Source organism: Rhinopithecus roxellana, chromosome 9 (genome assembly GCF_007565055.1).
Source record: "Rhinopithecus roxellana isolate Shanxi Qingling chromosome 9, ASM756505v1, whole genome shotgun sequence".
In the NCBI taxonomy this organism is placed as follows: domain Eukaryota; kingdom Metazoa; phylum Chordata; class Mammalia; order Primates; family Cercopithecidae; genus Rhinopithecus; species Rhinopithecus roxellana.
Window position 1 is genome coordinate 9,875,412 of NC_044557.1, and position 17,222 is coordinate 9,892,633.

The 17,222-nt window shown below is 39.6% G+C and overlaps 1 protein-coding gene across 3 annotated transcripts in view; it reads left to right on the forward strand.

Moving 5' to 3' along the window:
• ATP6V1H (ATPase H+ transporting V1 subunit H) overlaps positions 1-14,355 on the forward strand; it is a 128,285-nt gene extending 113,930 nt beyond the window's left edge. For all 3 annotated transcript variants that reach the window (XM_010388010.2, XM_030937536.1, XM_010388011.2), the window contains one exon: positions 14,001-14,355. In XM_010388010.2, coding sequence (XP_010386312.1) covers positions 14,001-14,061 — 61 coding nt within the window. In that variant the 3' untranslated portion in view covers positions 14,062-14,355. The remainder of the gene's footprint in view (positions 1-14,000) is intronic.
• The last annotated feature ends 2,867 nt before the right edge of the window (positions 14,356-17,222 follow it).

Here is a 17,222-nt window from a genome sequence, read left to right on the forward strand (position 1 = left end):
CTCCTGGAAGTTGCCCCTCAACACTTCCACCTTATACCGTATTGGCCATTACTCAGTCTTCTGGCCATATGTAGCTACAAAGGAACTGGGAAATGAAATCTTTCCTCTGATAGGCTATGTGGCCTACTAAGATGAAAGGGTTCTGTTACTGAGGAAGGAGAGAAAAAGGATATTGGGGAACATTAGCGATCTCTTCCCCAGGAGTTATAAATCTGTACTCGTCTGTACTAGATTATAAATAATTGCTTTGATTTTAATTCTTAGGTTTTGGGGGGCCATATGACCTACTTCCACTGGCAGATAATTTAGAATGCTGTGGTTGTGCTTAGATTTCCGGACCTTTTAACGCCCCTCTTCCTTTCAGAGTTTGAGAAAAGTCTTGTAATCTGTTGTTTGTAGGTTTTTGAAAGTTAATATTTGGTAATTCCGATGGCATAGGCATTGCCAAGAATTTTTGTTTTAATGTTTGAAATGTTTAAGAAATTAGGGGGCGGAGCAAGATGGCCGAATAGGAACAACTCCAGTCTCCAACTCCCAGCGCGAGCGACACAGAAGACCGGTGATTTCTGCATTTTCAACTGAGGTACTGGGGTCATCTCACTAGGGAGTGCCGGACAATCGGTGCTGGTCAGCTGCTGCAGCCTGACCAGCGAGAGCTGAAGCAGGGCGAGGCATCGCCTCACCTGGAAGCGCAAGGGGGAAGGGGATCCGTTTTCCTAGCCAGGGGAACTGAGACACACAACACCTGGAAAATCGGGTAACTCCCACCCCAATACTGCGCTGTAAGCATACAGACATTCCAGGAGAATATATCCCACACCTGGCCGGGAGGGTCCCACGCCCACGAAGCCTCCCTCACTGCTAACACAGCAGTCTGCCGCGATCTATCCGCAAGGCAGCAGCGAGGCTGGGGGAGGGGCGCCCGCCATTGCTGAGGCTTAAGTAGGTAAACAAAGCCTCTGGGAAGCTCGAACTGGGTGGAGCTCACAGCAGCTCAAGGAAGCCTGCCTGTCTCTGTAGTCTCCACCTCTGGGGACAGCGCACAGCTGAAGACCAACAGGGGAAGTAGCGGGAGCCGGTGCAGACGCAAACGACTCTGTCTGACAGCTTTGGGGAGAGCCGCGGATCTCCCAACGCGGAGGTTGAGATCTGAGAACGGACAGACTGCCTGCTCAGGTGTGTCCCTGACCCCTGAGTAGCCTAGCTGGGAGAAATCCCCCACTAGGGGCAGTCTGACACCCCACACCTCACAGGGTGGAGTACACCCCTGAGAGGACACTTCCAAAGGAAGAATCAGACAGGTACACTCGCTGTTCAGCAATATTCTATCTTCGGCAACCTCTGCTGCTGATACCCAGGCAAACAGGGTCTGGAGTGGACCTCAAGCAATCTCCAACAGACCAACAGAGAGTCCTTCTGACTGTCAGAAGGAAAACTATCAAACAGGAAGGACACCTATACCAAAACCCCATCAGTTCGTCACCACCATCAAAGACCAGAGACAGATAAAACCACAAAGATGGGGAAGAAGCAGGGCAGAAAAGCTGGAAATTCAAAAAATAAGAGCGCATCTCCCCCTGCAAAGGAGCGCAGCCCATCACCAGCAACGGATCAAAGCTGGTCAGAGAATGACTTGGACGAGAGGAGAGAAGAAGGCTTCAGTCCATCAAACTTATCAGAGCTAAAGGAGGAATTACGTACCCAGCGCAAAGAAACTAAAAATCTTGAAAAAAGAGTGGAAGAATTGACAGCTAGACTCATTAATGCAGAGAAGATCATAAACGAAATGACAGAGATGAAAACCATGACACGAGAAATACGTGACAAATGCACAAGCTTCAGTAACCGACTCGATCAACTGGAAGAAAGAGTATCAGCGATTGAAGATCAAATGAATGAAATGAAGCGAGAAGAGAAACCAAAAGAAAAAAGAAGAAAAAGAAATGAGCAAAGCCTGCAAGAAGTATGGGATTACGTAAAAAGACCAAATCTACGTCTGATTGGGGTGCCTGAAAGTGAGGGGGAAAATGGAACCAAGTTGGAAAACACTCTTCAGGATATCATCCAGGAGAACTTCCCCAACCTAGTAGGGCAGGCCAACATTCAAATTCAGGAAATACAGAGAACGCCACAAAGATACTCCTCCAGAAGAGCAACTCCAAGACACATAATTGCCAGATTCACCAAAGTTGAAATGAAGGAAAAAATCTTAAGGGCAGCCAGAGAGAAAGGTCGGGTCACCCACAAAGGGAAGCCCATCAGACTAACAGCAGATCTCTCGGCAGAAACTCTACAAGCCAGAAGAGAGTGGGGGCCAATATTCAACGTTCTTAAAGAAAAGAATTTTAAACCCAGAATTTCATATCCAGCCAAACTAAGTTTCATAAGTGAAGGAGAAATAAAATCCTTTACAGATAAGCAAATGCTTAGAGATTTTGTCACCACCAGGCCTGCCTTACAAGAGACCCTGAAGGAAGCCCTAAACATGGAAAGGAACAACCGGTACCAGCCATCGCAAAAACTTGGCAAAATGTAAACACCATCGAGGCTAGGAAGAAACTGCATCAACTAACGAGCAAAATAACCAGTTAATATCATAATGGCAGGATCAAGTTCACACATAACAATATTAACCTTAAATGTTAATGGACTAAATGCTCCAATTAAAAGACACAGACTGGCAAACTGGATAAAGAGTCAAGACCCATCAGTCTGCTGTATTCAGGAGACCCATCTCACATGCAGAGACATACATAGGCTCAAAATAAAGGGATGGAGGAAGATCTACCAAGCAAATGGAGAACAAAAAAAAGCAGGGGTTGCAATTCTAGTCTCTGATAAAACAGACTTTAAACCATCAAAGATCAAAAGAGACAAAGAAGGCCATTACATAATGGTAAAGGGATCAATTCAACAGGAAGAGCTAACTATCCTAAATATATATGCACCCAATACAGGAGCACCCAGATTCATAAAGCAAGTCCTTAGAGACTTACAAAGAGACTTAGACTCCCATACAATAATAATGGGGGACTTCAACACTCCGCTGTCAACATTAGACAGATCAACGAGACAGAAAGTTAACAAGGATATCCAGGAATTGAACTCATCTCTGCACCAAGCGGACCTAATAGACATCTATAGAACTCTCCACCCCAAATCAACAGAATATACATTCTTCTCAGCACCACATCGCACTTATTCCAAAATTGACCACATAATTGGAAGTAAAGTACTCCTCAGCAAATGTAAAAGAACAGAAATTATAACAAACTGTCTCTCAGACCACAGTGCAATCAAACTAGAACTCAGGACTAAGAAACTCAATCAAAACCGCTCAACTACATGGAAACTGAACAACCTGCTCCTGAATGACTACTGGGTACATAACGAAATGAAAGCAGAAATAAAGATGTTCTTTGAAACCAATGAGAACAAAGATACAACATACCAGAATCTCTGGGACACATTTAAAGCAGTGTGTAGAGGGAAATTTATAGCACTAAATGCCCACAAGAGAAAGCAGGAAAGATCTAAAATTGACACTCTAACATCACAATTAAAAGAACTAGAGAGGCAAGAGCAATCACATTCAAAAGCTAGCAGAAGGCAAGAAATAACTAAGATCAGAGCCGAACTGAAGGAGATAGAGACACAAAAAACCCTCCAAAAAATCAATGAATCCAGGAGTTGGTTTTTTGAAAAGATCAACAAAATTGACAGACCGCTAGCAAGGCTAATAAAGAAAAAAAGAGAGAGGAATCAAATAGATGCAATAAAAAATGATAAAGGGGATATCACCACTGACCCCACAGAAATACAAACTACCATCAGAGAATACTATAAACGCCTCTACGCAAATCAACTAGAAAATCTAGAAGAAATGGATAATTTCCTGGACACTTACACTCTCCCAAGGCTAAACCAGGAAGAAGTTGAATCCCTGAATAGACCAATAGCAGGCTCTGAAATTGAGGCAACAATTAATAGCCTACCCACCAAAAAAAGTCCAGGACCAGATGGATTCACAGCTGAATTCTACCAGAGGTACAAGGAGGAGCTGGTACCATTCCTTCTGAAACTATTCCAATCAATAGAAAAAGAGGGAATCCTCCCGAACTCATTTTATGAGGCCAACATCATCCTGATACCAAAGCCTGGCAGAGACACAACAAAAAAAGAGAATTTTAGACCAATATCCCTGATGAACATTGATGCAAAAATCCTCAATAAAATACTGGCAAACCGGATTCAGCAGCACATCAAAAAGCTTATCCACCATGATCAAGTGGGCTTCATCCCTGGGATGCAAGTCTGGTTCAACATTCGCAAATCAATAAACGTAATCCAGCATATAAACAGAACCAAAGACAAGAACCACATGATTGTCTCAATAGATGCAGAAAAGGCTTTTGACAAAATTCAACAGCCCTTCATGCTAAAAACGCTCAATAAATTCGGTATTGATGGAACGTACCTCAAAATAATAAGAGCTATTTATGACAAACCCACAGCTAATATCATACTGAATGGGCAAAAACTGGAAAAATTCCCTTTGAAAACTGGCACAAGACAGGGATGCCCTCTCTCACCACTCCTATTCAACATAGTGTTGGAAGTTCTGGCTAGGGCAATCAGGCAAGAGAAAGAAATCAAGGGTATCCAGTTAAGAAAAGAAGAAGTCAAATTGTCCCTGTTTGCAGATGACATGATTGTATATTTAGAAAACCCCATCGTCTCAGCCCAAAATCTCCTTAAGCTGATAAGCAACTTCAGCAAAGTCTCAGGATACAAAATTAATGTGCAAAAATCACAAGCATTCTTATACACCAGCAACAGACAAGCAGAGAGCCAAATCAGGAATGAACTTCCATTCACAATTGCTTCAAAGAGAATAAAATACCTAGGAATCCAGCTTACAAGGGATGTAAAGGACCTCTTCAAGGAGAACTACAAACCACTGCTCAGTGAAATCAAAGAGGACACAAACAAATGGAAGAACATACCATGCTCATGGATAGGAAGAATCAATATCGTGAAAATGGCCATACTCCCCAAGGTTATTTATAGATTCAATGCCATCCCCATCAAGCTACCAATGACTTTCTTCACAGAATTGGAAAAAACTGCTTTAAAGTTCATATGGAACCAAAAAAGAGCCCGCATTGCCAAGACAATCCTAAGTCAAAAGGACAAAGCTGGAGGCGTCACGCTACCTGACTTCAAACTATACTACAAGGCTACAGTAACCAAAACAGCATGGTACTGGTACCAAAACAGAGATATAGACCAATGGAACAGAACAGAGTCCTCAGAAATAATACCGCACATCTACAGCCATCTGATCTTTGACAAACCTGAGAGAAACAAGAAATGGGGAAAGGATTCCCTATTTAATAAATGGTGCTGGGAAAATTGGCTAGCCATAAGTAGAAAGCTGAAACTGGATCCTTTCCTTACCCCTTATACGAAGATTAATTCAAGATGGATTAGAGACTTCAATGTTAGACCTAATACCATAAAAACCCTAGAAGAAAATCTAGGTAGTACCATTCAGGACATAGGCATGGGCAAGGACTTCATGTCTAAAACACCAAAAGCAACGGCAGCAAAAGCAAAAATTGACAAATGGGATCTAATTAAACTAAAGAGCTTTTGCACAGCAAAAGAAACTACCATCAGAGTGAACAGGCAACCTACAGAATGGGAGAAAATTTTTGCAACCTACTCATCTGACAAAGGGCTAATATCCAGAATCTACAAAGAACTCAAACAAATATACGAGAAAAAAACAAACAACCCCATCAAAAAGTGGGCAAAGGATATGAACAGACATTTCTCAAAAGAAGATATTCATACAGCCAACAGACACATGAAAAAATGCTCATCATCACTGGCCATCAGAGAAATGCAAATCAAAACCACAATGAGATACCATCTCACACCAGTTAGAATGGCAATCATTAAGAAGTCAGGAAACAACAGGTGTTGGAGAGGATGTGGAGAAATAGGAACACTTTTACACTGTTGGTGGGATTGTAAACTAGTTCAACCATTATGGAAAACAGTATGGCAATTCCTCAAGGATCTAGAACTAGATGTACCATATGACCCAGCCATCCCACTACTGGGTATATACCCAAAGGATTATAAATTAGTCTACTACAAAGACACATGTACACGTATGTTTATTGCGGCACTATTCACAATAGCAAAGACTTGGAATCAACCCAAATGTCCATCTGTGACAGACTGGATTAAGAAAATGTGGCACATATACACCATGGAATACTATGCAGCCATAAAAAAGGATGAGTTTGCGTCCTTTGTAGGGACATGGATGCAGCTGGAAACCATCATGCTTAGCAAACTATCACAAGAAGAGAAAACCAAACACCGCATGTTCTCACTCATAGGTGGGAACTGAACAATGAGATCACTTGGACTCGGGAAGGGGAACATCACACACTGGGGTCTATCATGGGGGGGGGGGAGGGGGGAGGAGGGAGGGATTGCATTGGGGAGTTATACATGATATAAATGATGAATTGATGGGTGCTGACGAGTTGATGGGTGCAGCACACCAACATGGCATAAGTATACATATGTAACAAACCTGCACGTTATGCACATGTACCCTAGAACTTAAAGTATAATAAAAATAAAAAAATAAAAATAAAAAAAAACAAAAAAAAACAAAAAAAACAAAAAAAAAAAAAAGAAATTAAAACAACTGAAGTAGTTATACTACTTTTATTAGCTTACTTAGAAAATAGTAAATTGTAGATCACATTTAAATGAGATTTAATTTAATTTAAAAACTGGTTTTTGACAGAGAGGGTTGGTGATAGTAGGTCCATTCATCACCTCCCTATAAAGTTTATATTGGATTTACAAATTTCAACATGTCTAACTTTTCTGTTTACCATTTTGGGGAAAGCTAGAGAGATCGATGGTTCATCCCACGGTGAGGCAGCAAGCGCATGCTGCGCTGTGACCCCATGGGAAGGACGCACAGCCACGTGACCACATGGAGAGCAGGCTTAGGCCCAGGAGGGTTCTGGGCAGAGAGGAGATGGGGACTGTGAACAGAAGGAGGAAGTGGGGGAGAGAGCTGTGCAAGCAGACACATCCGGTTAGGGAGATCCTCACCCAGCTGGGGAATTACCAGACAGCTGGAGTCTGTTATGAAGCTAAAATAAAGTAGGAGGCATGCAAAGTGGCCACATCACGATAAACCATCTCTGCTTTGATGTTCTGAGTTCTTTCCTGAAGGCTGTAGAAAACCACCGAGAGGTAAAATAACAGTGTCATTTTAGCACTGCCACTTTAGAGACAGTGGTTGTGGGGAGGGTACTGGATTTTGGATTGTAAAAGACTAGAGGGAAAAGACCAGTAGAGAGGCTGGAGATCCAATCCAGCCATGGTGAGAGGCGGGATCAGGGGTGAGTAGGGTGGGAGAGATTCAGCGTATGGAGGAGAGGGGATCTGTGAGAGCTGGTTACCAGTTGGATGTGAAGGAGAAATCCGAGGGAGGAGGCCAGCGACTTCCCAGGTTTATCCTTGACATTCTTAGTTACCAAACAAAATCACACACACAAATCAAAAACGTCTGTCACCTTCTATGTAGTGTGCCAAAGTTGTATAATCTGCTTTATTCTTTAAATAGCTCTGAGACTCATTTCAGGTGATTATATTCATATTGAAGAAACATCTGGCCCACGTGTTTTGGTTTATTTTAGTTTTTGCATATCTTGTGGGAAAATGGATTCTCTAAAGAATAATTTTGTAGGCTAGGAGATCCTTCAAGTATAATTATAAAGCTGATTTAATTCATTTTCTACTACATGTCATTAAAACATTGAACTAATCTTCTAAAATATTATTTCTTTACTGTGGATTTAGTTGAGTTTTCTTATGTTATATGCAGATTCTAATTAAAAATAACTTTTAAATTTTGTTTGAGCAATTCTGCAGTTAGATTATGGAGTAGTTGGTAGGTTTAACTGCTGAAGACTGGCTCTACAGTGTTGCAGCACATTTTCCTTTAGGAGAAAGATGCATCCTTTTCCGGGTCTAACTCTCCTGGAGGACTCTTCAAGTACCCTTTATTCAACAGTCATCGATCTCTTAGTTTATACCAGGGACTGATCTGAAAACTGGAAGATGATAAATGGGATACCATCTCCACTCTCATATGCTCTCAGTCTTCCTAAATATAATTTGAGAAAAAGAAATCTGCAATAAGTCTTAAATGTGGACTTCGCTTACATGCTGTCGTTGTAATAAATAGAAAATAAATATTCTTATTAGAAGCTCTTGTAACTGCACAGGCATTTCTCCCACACTGCGCATTGCATAACTGGATTTGTATGCAGTGCAGTTGGCTAGGGGTGTGCCCTGTGTTGTGCAGGTTGCTTTTGGTTATAAGTACTTGATGATCAGGAACCAGCATTTAAAAGGTAAAGGAGTGTTTGCTGCCAACTCCAATTCTTTGAGTGGCTCAGTGCGTTGCTTGCCCATCATAATCACGCATTGGAAAAGCAATGAAACATGGAAGATACTGCCTATCTGTGACAGAGCTGGTAGCAGCAGGGGAAGAGGACAACTCTTGAGCATAGCCAGAAATAAAGAAATGCAGGTTTAAACTGTTTAGTGGCATTTAGATTTTACAGCTTATTAAAAAGAAAAATAAAAAGATTTGATTAGTGGAATTCCTGTAGGAAAAATAACTTTGTTATTGCAAATTTTACGTAAATTGCTTTTAGAATACACTCTTTAATGCAATTTCTTTTAAAATGTACATTTTTGTTTCTTAGAACTACAAATCCTATAAACAGACTCTAGAATAGACTTTTAGAATCACTGATCTCTTTTTTTTTCCTTTTTAATTCCATGAATCACCTCTTTAGGGAGATTGCTAACCTATTAGTCTTTGGATTTAGATGCTGTTAGAAAGTGAAGTGTCTAGTGATCATGAAAATATGTTTGAGAAAATAAATTGAGGATTTGCACTGTGATGTTCTTAATCTTTTTTATTCTCACAGCTGTACAATAATGTATCTCTAGCCAGTGAGAGGAAGAATAATGTACCATGAGGTTGTACTATTAGTCATTAAAACTGTGAATTTTGAAATCAGACTTGGTACCAATACACTCCCCACTAATCTAGTCGTCCTAACCTTACAACATGTTAGTTATCATTGCTAAACTCGAGTTACATATCTATAAATGGGGCTCTTCTGTACATTTATGGGTATTCTTGTGAAGAGTACGTAAGAAAATGTATGTCAAGCAGCTAGTGCATTGCTTAGTAACTAGCAGGCACTAAAAAATGGTACATGTTGTGATGTTAAATACTGTTTTTCCTAGGCTGAGATCAAAATACTGTAGAAAGAGTTGGACTATGTAGTACTTACTCTTGGAATTTAAATGTTTTTGTAAATTAGATACAGATGAGAGAGGGCACTGCGGTTTTCATATAAACACAATTTGTTTTTACATAAAACAAAATTTTTTTTTTTCAGTTCATAAAACAAAGTTTGCTTTGTGTTAAAAATGATAAAAGCTAGAGGAATCACTGAATGTATAACTAAACTATAGTGAGTTAGCATTAAAGAAAGCAGAGTTATATAAAATTATTGATGATTTATTTTTCCCCTTAACCAAATATAAATCTGTATTATAAACAACTATAAAGTTTATATTTTCTAAGATAAATTGTGTTTATATATTTAGAAAAGAATAGTTTGTTAATGATTTATTTTATACCAACTTGTTTTCCAAAACAGGATAGGTAAAGAGTAAGAAACATGTAATTATGACTCAGATGTAATTTTAATGATCATTATGACAAACGTACTGAAAGAAGCAGGCTGTAGAATTCTAATAACATTATGGTTTTAATTATGAAAAATTTGCATACCAAAGGAAGACTAGAGAAAACAGTACAAAAATGCTGCTAACAATGGGTTTTCTACTTGACTTGGTGGGCAGGCAAGGCCAATAAAGGAAAATAAAAAAGACTTAGTAGTTTTCATTGATTAATATATTCGTCAGTAGAAAATCACTTTTTTCCTGTCACTAAATTACACAGCTGAAGTTACCATGTATTTCAAATTATGTAGGTAAAGTTTGTAAAATGTTGAAATACTATTAGAGTGTCTTCAATTACAGTTTTAAAGAAAGAAACATCTATAATGTTTGAGTCTTTAAGCAACTAAATATACTGTGATGGTGAGGCATTTGATTAGAATGGGTAATGGTCTTTCTGTTGTTTGAAGAGTTACTATAGCTAAGTAAGTGCTTCCTGGTGCCCTAGCTCCTAACAGAATAGAACCCAGATAGTTAGTCACCTTCAGAATGCCCCCGTCAATTCTCAGCCGCCGCAGTGGTGCCTTGTGGGAAGTGAAAGTCAGTTTTTCAGGGTTTCTTCATCAGACGTAAACTCTATTGCAGCAGTATGATCTCTTTTGTGAGCTGTTTATGTACTTGGGTTTTTAAAAAGGGGAGTAGGTTTTCAGACTGCCCTTTTTTCAGTTGCAGAGATGTTGAGATCTCAGGAGATTTCAGGTGTAGATGAAGTTAAAGAAGAAAAATACTGCACCTCACAAATTTTGCATCTTAGGTAGCAGAAGCACAGATTTAATGTCACATTCCTATAAGTTGCTTGTACAAGTCAGGCACCTTTTGACTGAATTATAAGTTGAAATTTTTTTGTATTGATCTTCGTGTATAGAGAGAAAGGCTGACTCAATATCAAGATTAATTGACAAAAGATCTCCTTGCATCCTTTGTTCTAGATACATTATTATCCCCTGAGGTAAAATCTATACTAGTTTTTCCTTTTGCACTCCAGCCTGAGCAATAAAGTGAGACTCAGTCTCAAAAAATAAAATAAAATAAAATAAAATAAATAAAAGCCAAGTTCAAAGGAGTGGATTTTTCCCAAAGTTCGTATAGGTTAGGTGTTTTTAATACCCTTTTCAGTGGAGCCACCATTCAGTTCCTCCTGGTATGTTAGCAAGCCATCTAACACCCCACATGCCATAACAAACAGCAATTTCAGGAAAGCTTGAGGAGAAAATTGGATGATTCTTTCCATGAATCCTGTCTGGGCTCTTCTCTTGCTGGGCTTTTGGCATTTTGACCTACAACACTCAAGCCAGGCTCACAAAGTTCCACGTGGGGCCGCTGATGTGCAGGTTCTTAGTTGGACCCTTTTTCATCTATATGAGTCCTTGCTCTTCCCCCAAATCCAAATTACATAAACCCTCAACTAGGCAGAAGAAAGGAGGTGCTGATTTTTCTATGTGTCACATACTTAGGTCAGGAAGAAGTGGATGCCTCCGGGCTACCTTGTATGTATGAAAAAACGAGAGTGAAAGCCTGGCTGGGTGTGATGGCTCACACCCGTAACTCCAGCACTTTAGGGGCTGAGGCAGGCATAAGCCCAGGAGTTAGCGTCCAGCCTGGGCAACAAAAACTAAAAAAATTAGCCAGGCATGGTGGTGAGCACCTGTAGTCCCAGCTACTCAAGAGGCTAGGGTGGGAGGATGGCTTGAACCCAGGAAGTCAAGGCTGCAGTGAACTGTGATCTCACCACTGTACTCCAGCCTGGGCAACGGAGCAAAACCCTGTCTCAAAAAAAAAAAAAAAATTGTGTAGGAGAGGATGTTACCTGTAATGTATATCTTTGATCAGGAAGACAAAAAACGAGTGGAAGATGGTGGGGTGGAAGCCGTGGCTGCATGTGTCTTTTCATTCTCTGCTGGAACAGCCCACCTGTGCCGGGTTTTACTGTCCTACTTTGGCCCTACAAGAGTGTTCCTTTTGTGAAGAAAGAATTATCTTCACCACTTGTTGTCTCCTAAGTATTAGTGAAGTGTGATATAGGGAACAAACTACCCTCATGCCTCTGGAAGGGATGGAGCAGGTTGGGAGCCTGTCTGTGACCACATACACAGGACCCTTTGTGGTAACTTACCAGTTCCCTGCCTGAGCTCCTGGAGGCGTTGTCGTACATTCTTACTAGTCGTTTTTGAAAACTTACATTTAAAACTTGGTCATTGACATCAGTCCTTCAGGGAGAGAACCATGTCTTACTGTCATTGAAGAGTGGCACAGTGTCTTTGAAGTACACTTTTAAAATGTTTTCTAAGGCTCCGCACTAAGTAGTCTAAAATTGAAATATTTGAAGACCTCTCTAAAATGAAGCATATCTAACTTCAGGCTTGATTTCTCACATATATGCAGGGAAAATATAAGATCTGGAAATTTGCCATAAATATTATTACCTCCACCACCAAGAAAACAAATCTGTGTGACCACAGATGCTCCCAAGTTGCAGGCATTCCCAGAGTAGCAGCATAGATAGTGGCTGTAAACTCTTGTTTTTCCTGTCTAACAAAGATAATAGGATGTCTTCCCTTTCAGCCTTTCCATGAAGTAGACATGACTATTTACTTAACTTCTGGTTAGAAATAAGATCCCGTTGTCTGTGTGTGTCAGCACAGTTCCTGGTAGCACAAGAATATTAAACACTTTAATATAACATCCAAAATTAATGAGTCAGTTATAAGAACTTTCCTTGAGGGGTGGAAAAGATCATAACCCACTTCTGTGTCCTGGGACGCTTTGTTCAGTCTCATGGTATTAGAAAGTGAGCAGCCTTTGGGTTGGGGCGGGCGGCGTGGCACTTTACATGCTTTGGGCCACCGATTCCTCCTCCCTGCTGCTCTGCCACTGCGTGGCATCTTGTCCGCATTCCCAGTGCTTCTGTCTTTTCTGTCTTAAAATCTTTGCAGCTTTGGCCTAGGCTGCAGTAGCAGGGGGAGAGCAGCGCAGGCGAAATGCTTGCCTTCTTCTGGACCACTGTGGAGAGAGGCGGAGTCACATTTACCTGTGGACATCGGTGGCCCCCAAAGGTGGTTTCTTGGTGACGCTCACACAGTTGATAGACGATAGGCAAGAGAGGATGGCATTGACAGTGTACCTGCTGCTTGCAGCCCAGCCAGGGCCTGCACACCCAGTGCCTCCTAGAGCCCCCATGGGAATACCTGGGAGGTTATGGAACTGGAATGTAAACCTACGTCTCTATTCCAAACTCATGCTTTTTTGTAAGAGGAAAACTTTTAAATAGTTTTTTCTTGAAAAGCCTCTTTTTCTTCCTAATTGGTTCTAAAACAAAAGTTTGGGCAAGTGCCTCAAAGGAAAATAGGGACAAGATTGTTTTCTGTCCTGGAATTCACAGTGGTGTCTGTGTGTACTTTAGAGCTAAGTGTGCACATACTGTGGGCGCATGCTTATTTTCTGAAGGAGAGTGCTCTAAAAGGATTGGGGACCACTGCTCTGAGCCCCAGTTGCTCTACCTGTGGAGTGAGTGCTGCTACTCAGCTCCTGGAATTGTTCTGTGGCTCTGGCCTGACCGTCTCTGTGCGGGCTTTAGACTGTGCTGGGGCAGAGTGAGTGCCCCAGACCAGTAGCTCCTGTTAGTGTGGGGACTCCCAATGCTAGTTTTGGTGATTTATTTTCATGTACTCTTGTGTCATCCCAGGGTGAAGATACACATATTCTCTAACAGCAGGACATTTGTTTTTCATTTATGAGGTCATTCAGAATCGTAATTGAGGTGATTTTGAACTTCTTAGATTGCAGAAGTGGCAGTAGCAGTAAACAAGACCCCTTTATCTGAACAGGAAAGTAGTCTTTCCCCAGGAAGTAACTACACTTCCTTGTAATCACCTGTTTGTGTAATTGTAATAACTTTACAAGTTATTCATAAAAATACAAGAATGACTAGTTTGTCGTCATAACTTGTGTATGATACATGAAGTAGAAGTCATACAGTACAAGTACTTTTGAAATTTGGAAAAGTTTAATTTTGTAGGATTTTATTATTTTTGGATGTTAAATATGACAGTGCATAGTGTGTTTCAATTTTGGAAGTGATTCTTTGCTATTGAAATTCTCATTCTCCTTATTTCATTCTTATTTTTTAGGGAATACCTTGGCAAGCAGCTCCAATCCGAGCAGCCCCAGACCGCTGCCGCCCGAAGCTGAGCCTGCCTCTGGCCTTCCCCTCCGCCTCGATGCAGAACCAGTAGTGGGAGCACTGTGTTTAGAGTTAAGAGTGAACACTGTTTGATTTTACTTGGTATTTCCTCTGTTATGTAGCTTTTCCCAATGCTAATTTCCAAACAACAATAACAAAAAAACATGTTTGCCTGTTAAGTTGTATAAAAGTAGGTGATTCTATATTTAAAAAAGATATTACTGTTATATATACTGCTTGCAATTTCTGTATTTATTGTTCTCTGGAAATAAATATAGTTATTAAAGGATTCTCGCTCCAAACACGGCTTCTCTCTTTACTTGGACTTTAAACAAAAGTCACCTGTTGTCTCTTTTCAAACCAAATTGGGAGAATTGTTGCAAAGTAGTGAATGGCAAATAAATTTTTAAAATCTATCGACCTGTCAATCTCTATCGATCTATGGCTCTATCCAGCTCTCTGTTCATCTATATATCATCTATGTATCTACACACACACACACACACACATAAACACACACACACACACAGTCTGCAACTATTCCTTAGTGGTAGCATAGCTTTAAAATCTTAGTTTTTAACATGATACTGTGGTTCAAAAGACTTGCTTTTGGAGTTCAGTGAAAAGTTTTAGTGTTAGATTTATTTTCAATACTTTTATCCTTGGTTTTTAGTTCCTGAAGTTTGTTTTGTCTTATTACATTTTGATTTAAGCATTGCCAATAGATATTTTATTCTCTCCCCTTTTGTTTCTAGAACCACATCCCTTTAGCAGTACATATATGGCATGCAGGCCTCCTCTGAGGCTTTTGTTTTTTTAACCCCATCAGCTGATCTCTCTGAGTCTCATTTTTCCTTCATTTTCATGTTATTTTCACTCTTTATTCCTAGCAGTTCTATGAATGTTGAGTAGATGTGCTAAAGCTAATAAAACATTTATTCTAGTAAGTTTTTTCTCCTATAGAAAGCCACTCGTAGAATCCATCTCCTGTTTAAGAATCAAAGATTGTTTCATTTTCAACATAGAAATCCTGTGGGAGAAATTAGTTAAAAATATGGATAAATTAGTCAGTGGGTTCATGTGACTCGAATGATTTTCCTTAAAGGGGTTCATGTTTGCCAGAAAAGAGGTAGTCTGATCAATTTTTTCTTTTACTAAAAGTTTAAACATTGCTTATATGTAGTTTACTTTTCGAAATGTGGAAAATCATTAAATAGAGCTTTTCTCGTAGTAATTACAGAGACTGCATTAGCAGAAGATCAGTTTTCATGTTAATATATTAATAGTCTGTAAAATCTTTAGGATTTTAAGGCACTCAATTTCTAGAAGTCCTAGTAACCAGAGACACGGCCATCTTCTGAATTTCATAAGAATGCATTGATTGTTTGGTGTCACAGTTTCTGATTTTAGTTTCATTTTGCACAGCCATAGCTATAGTTGTAAAGTAGAAATCAGTGACAGTCACTCTTGTAGAAAGTATTAGTGCTTTAGTTCCTAAGAAGTGCTTTTGTACATGGGAAGCAATACTCCCATGTCATCTTGCTTTACTTATTATCTTGTATATTAAAATTAATTCCCTTGAGGTACCTTTTTTCTGCCTTAAACCTTTACACTCAACTTATAGAGCATATAGCAATTATGAAAGCAGTCACTTTCATTTTTCCTTTGCTTATCAATGTTTTTGATTAACATTCAATGCTTAAACCCACCTTAAACTATAATACCACCTACATGTTCAATTAAACTGCAAACACCGAATGGAGCAGACTTATAAATATGATAAACCAAATCTTAGAAATTGCTCATGAGTCAAATACAGGTGACTCTACCTAGGGATACAGGTAGTAAAAATACTGTTAAGCATTTTTATGCATCTTTAAAACAGCCTAAACAAAGAGCCCAGTTACTACAAAATGTGTTATTATACCTAGGTATAAACACCATTTACACAATGTGATCAGTATAGGATTGTTGAATTTCATTTTCTCTGTACTTATTTTGACATTTTCATTGGTTTCATAAGTCCTCACCTAATCTAGACCAAGACCGGGCATTTTAGGCCAGCCATGGTTAATGGAGTAAAACTGCTATGGATCACAGAACTGTGGGTGACACTTTATGGTGACCATCACAGGCACTAAACAACAAACCTTGAGACTGGCAGTCGTAGGACCTGGGTGTGACCATCCAGATGCTGGTGGGGTACATTTCTTTTTGTGGTCAGTCTCCACCCGTCCCCCCCACCCCACGTCTTTTTTTTTTTTTTTTTTTTTTTGTCAGTTGAGTTAAAAATCCATGCTCTTCAACTGGGTTTGAATCTGTTATCTATGTGTCTCTTTTTTTGCAACCCAGTGCATGAGGGAGGTTTCTAAGTTCTTGGATATTGCTCATCTCGGTGATAGATAAAACCCTGATTTAAGTGTTGAATGCCTTCTCCAATAGGAGGCAATCTCTCCCCTTTCTGTCTTAAAATCCTATTGTGTCTCATTGACCCTCTTCTCAATTTGTCAGGAATAATGTCACTAAAAAAATACTGAGGAAAAAAAAATGTAGAGTTGAGGTATTGCTTTACTGGATTTTTTGTTGACGGCATAATAGGTTATACAAAGTTTACCAGAAACCAAACTAAATAAACCAATTGCTAAAATATCCAATCTGAGCAGGTATACATAGTCATTTTTAAAAAGAAAACTTCTGATTTTTAGATTTTGAGAAGCATATAGACATTCTCATTAAAGGGAGAATGAAATTATATCTTATTTTCTTAGAAAACTCTTATTTTGGGTCTTGTTGACTCTAATTTTTAAAAAGATGCATCTCCCGTTGGCAGGTGAAGCTCATTCCCACACATCGTCCTTAGCCAGGCACAAATATTAAATTTACAGAATGTCTCCAGTTAGATTTTTTTTCTGCTTTCTATTTAGCTGCATCAGAGTAATTGGTGTTAATTTTCATATAATTAAAATTTAATTTCTAACCTCTAGCTCTTAAATCTTGGAAAGCACAGATCCAAATTTTGATGCTTTTGATTTATCTGAAAATAAAAAGTTCTCTGTTTTCATTCTTTGCCTTTGAAAATAAGAATATTTTAGACTAAATTTTGAAACCACTCAAAGTTGGTAGGTGGCAAAGTTGCTTCCCAAATACGAACCTTGTGATGAAATCTCTT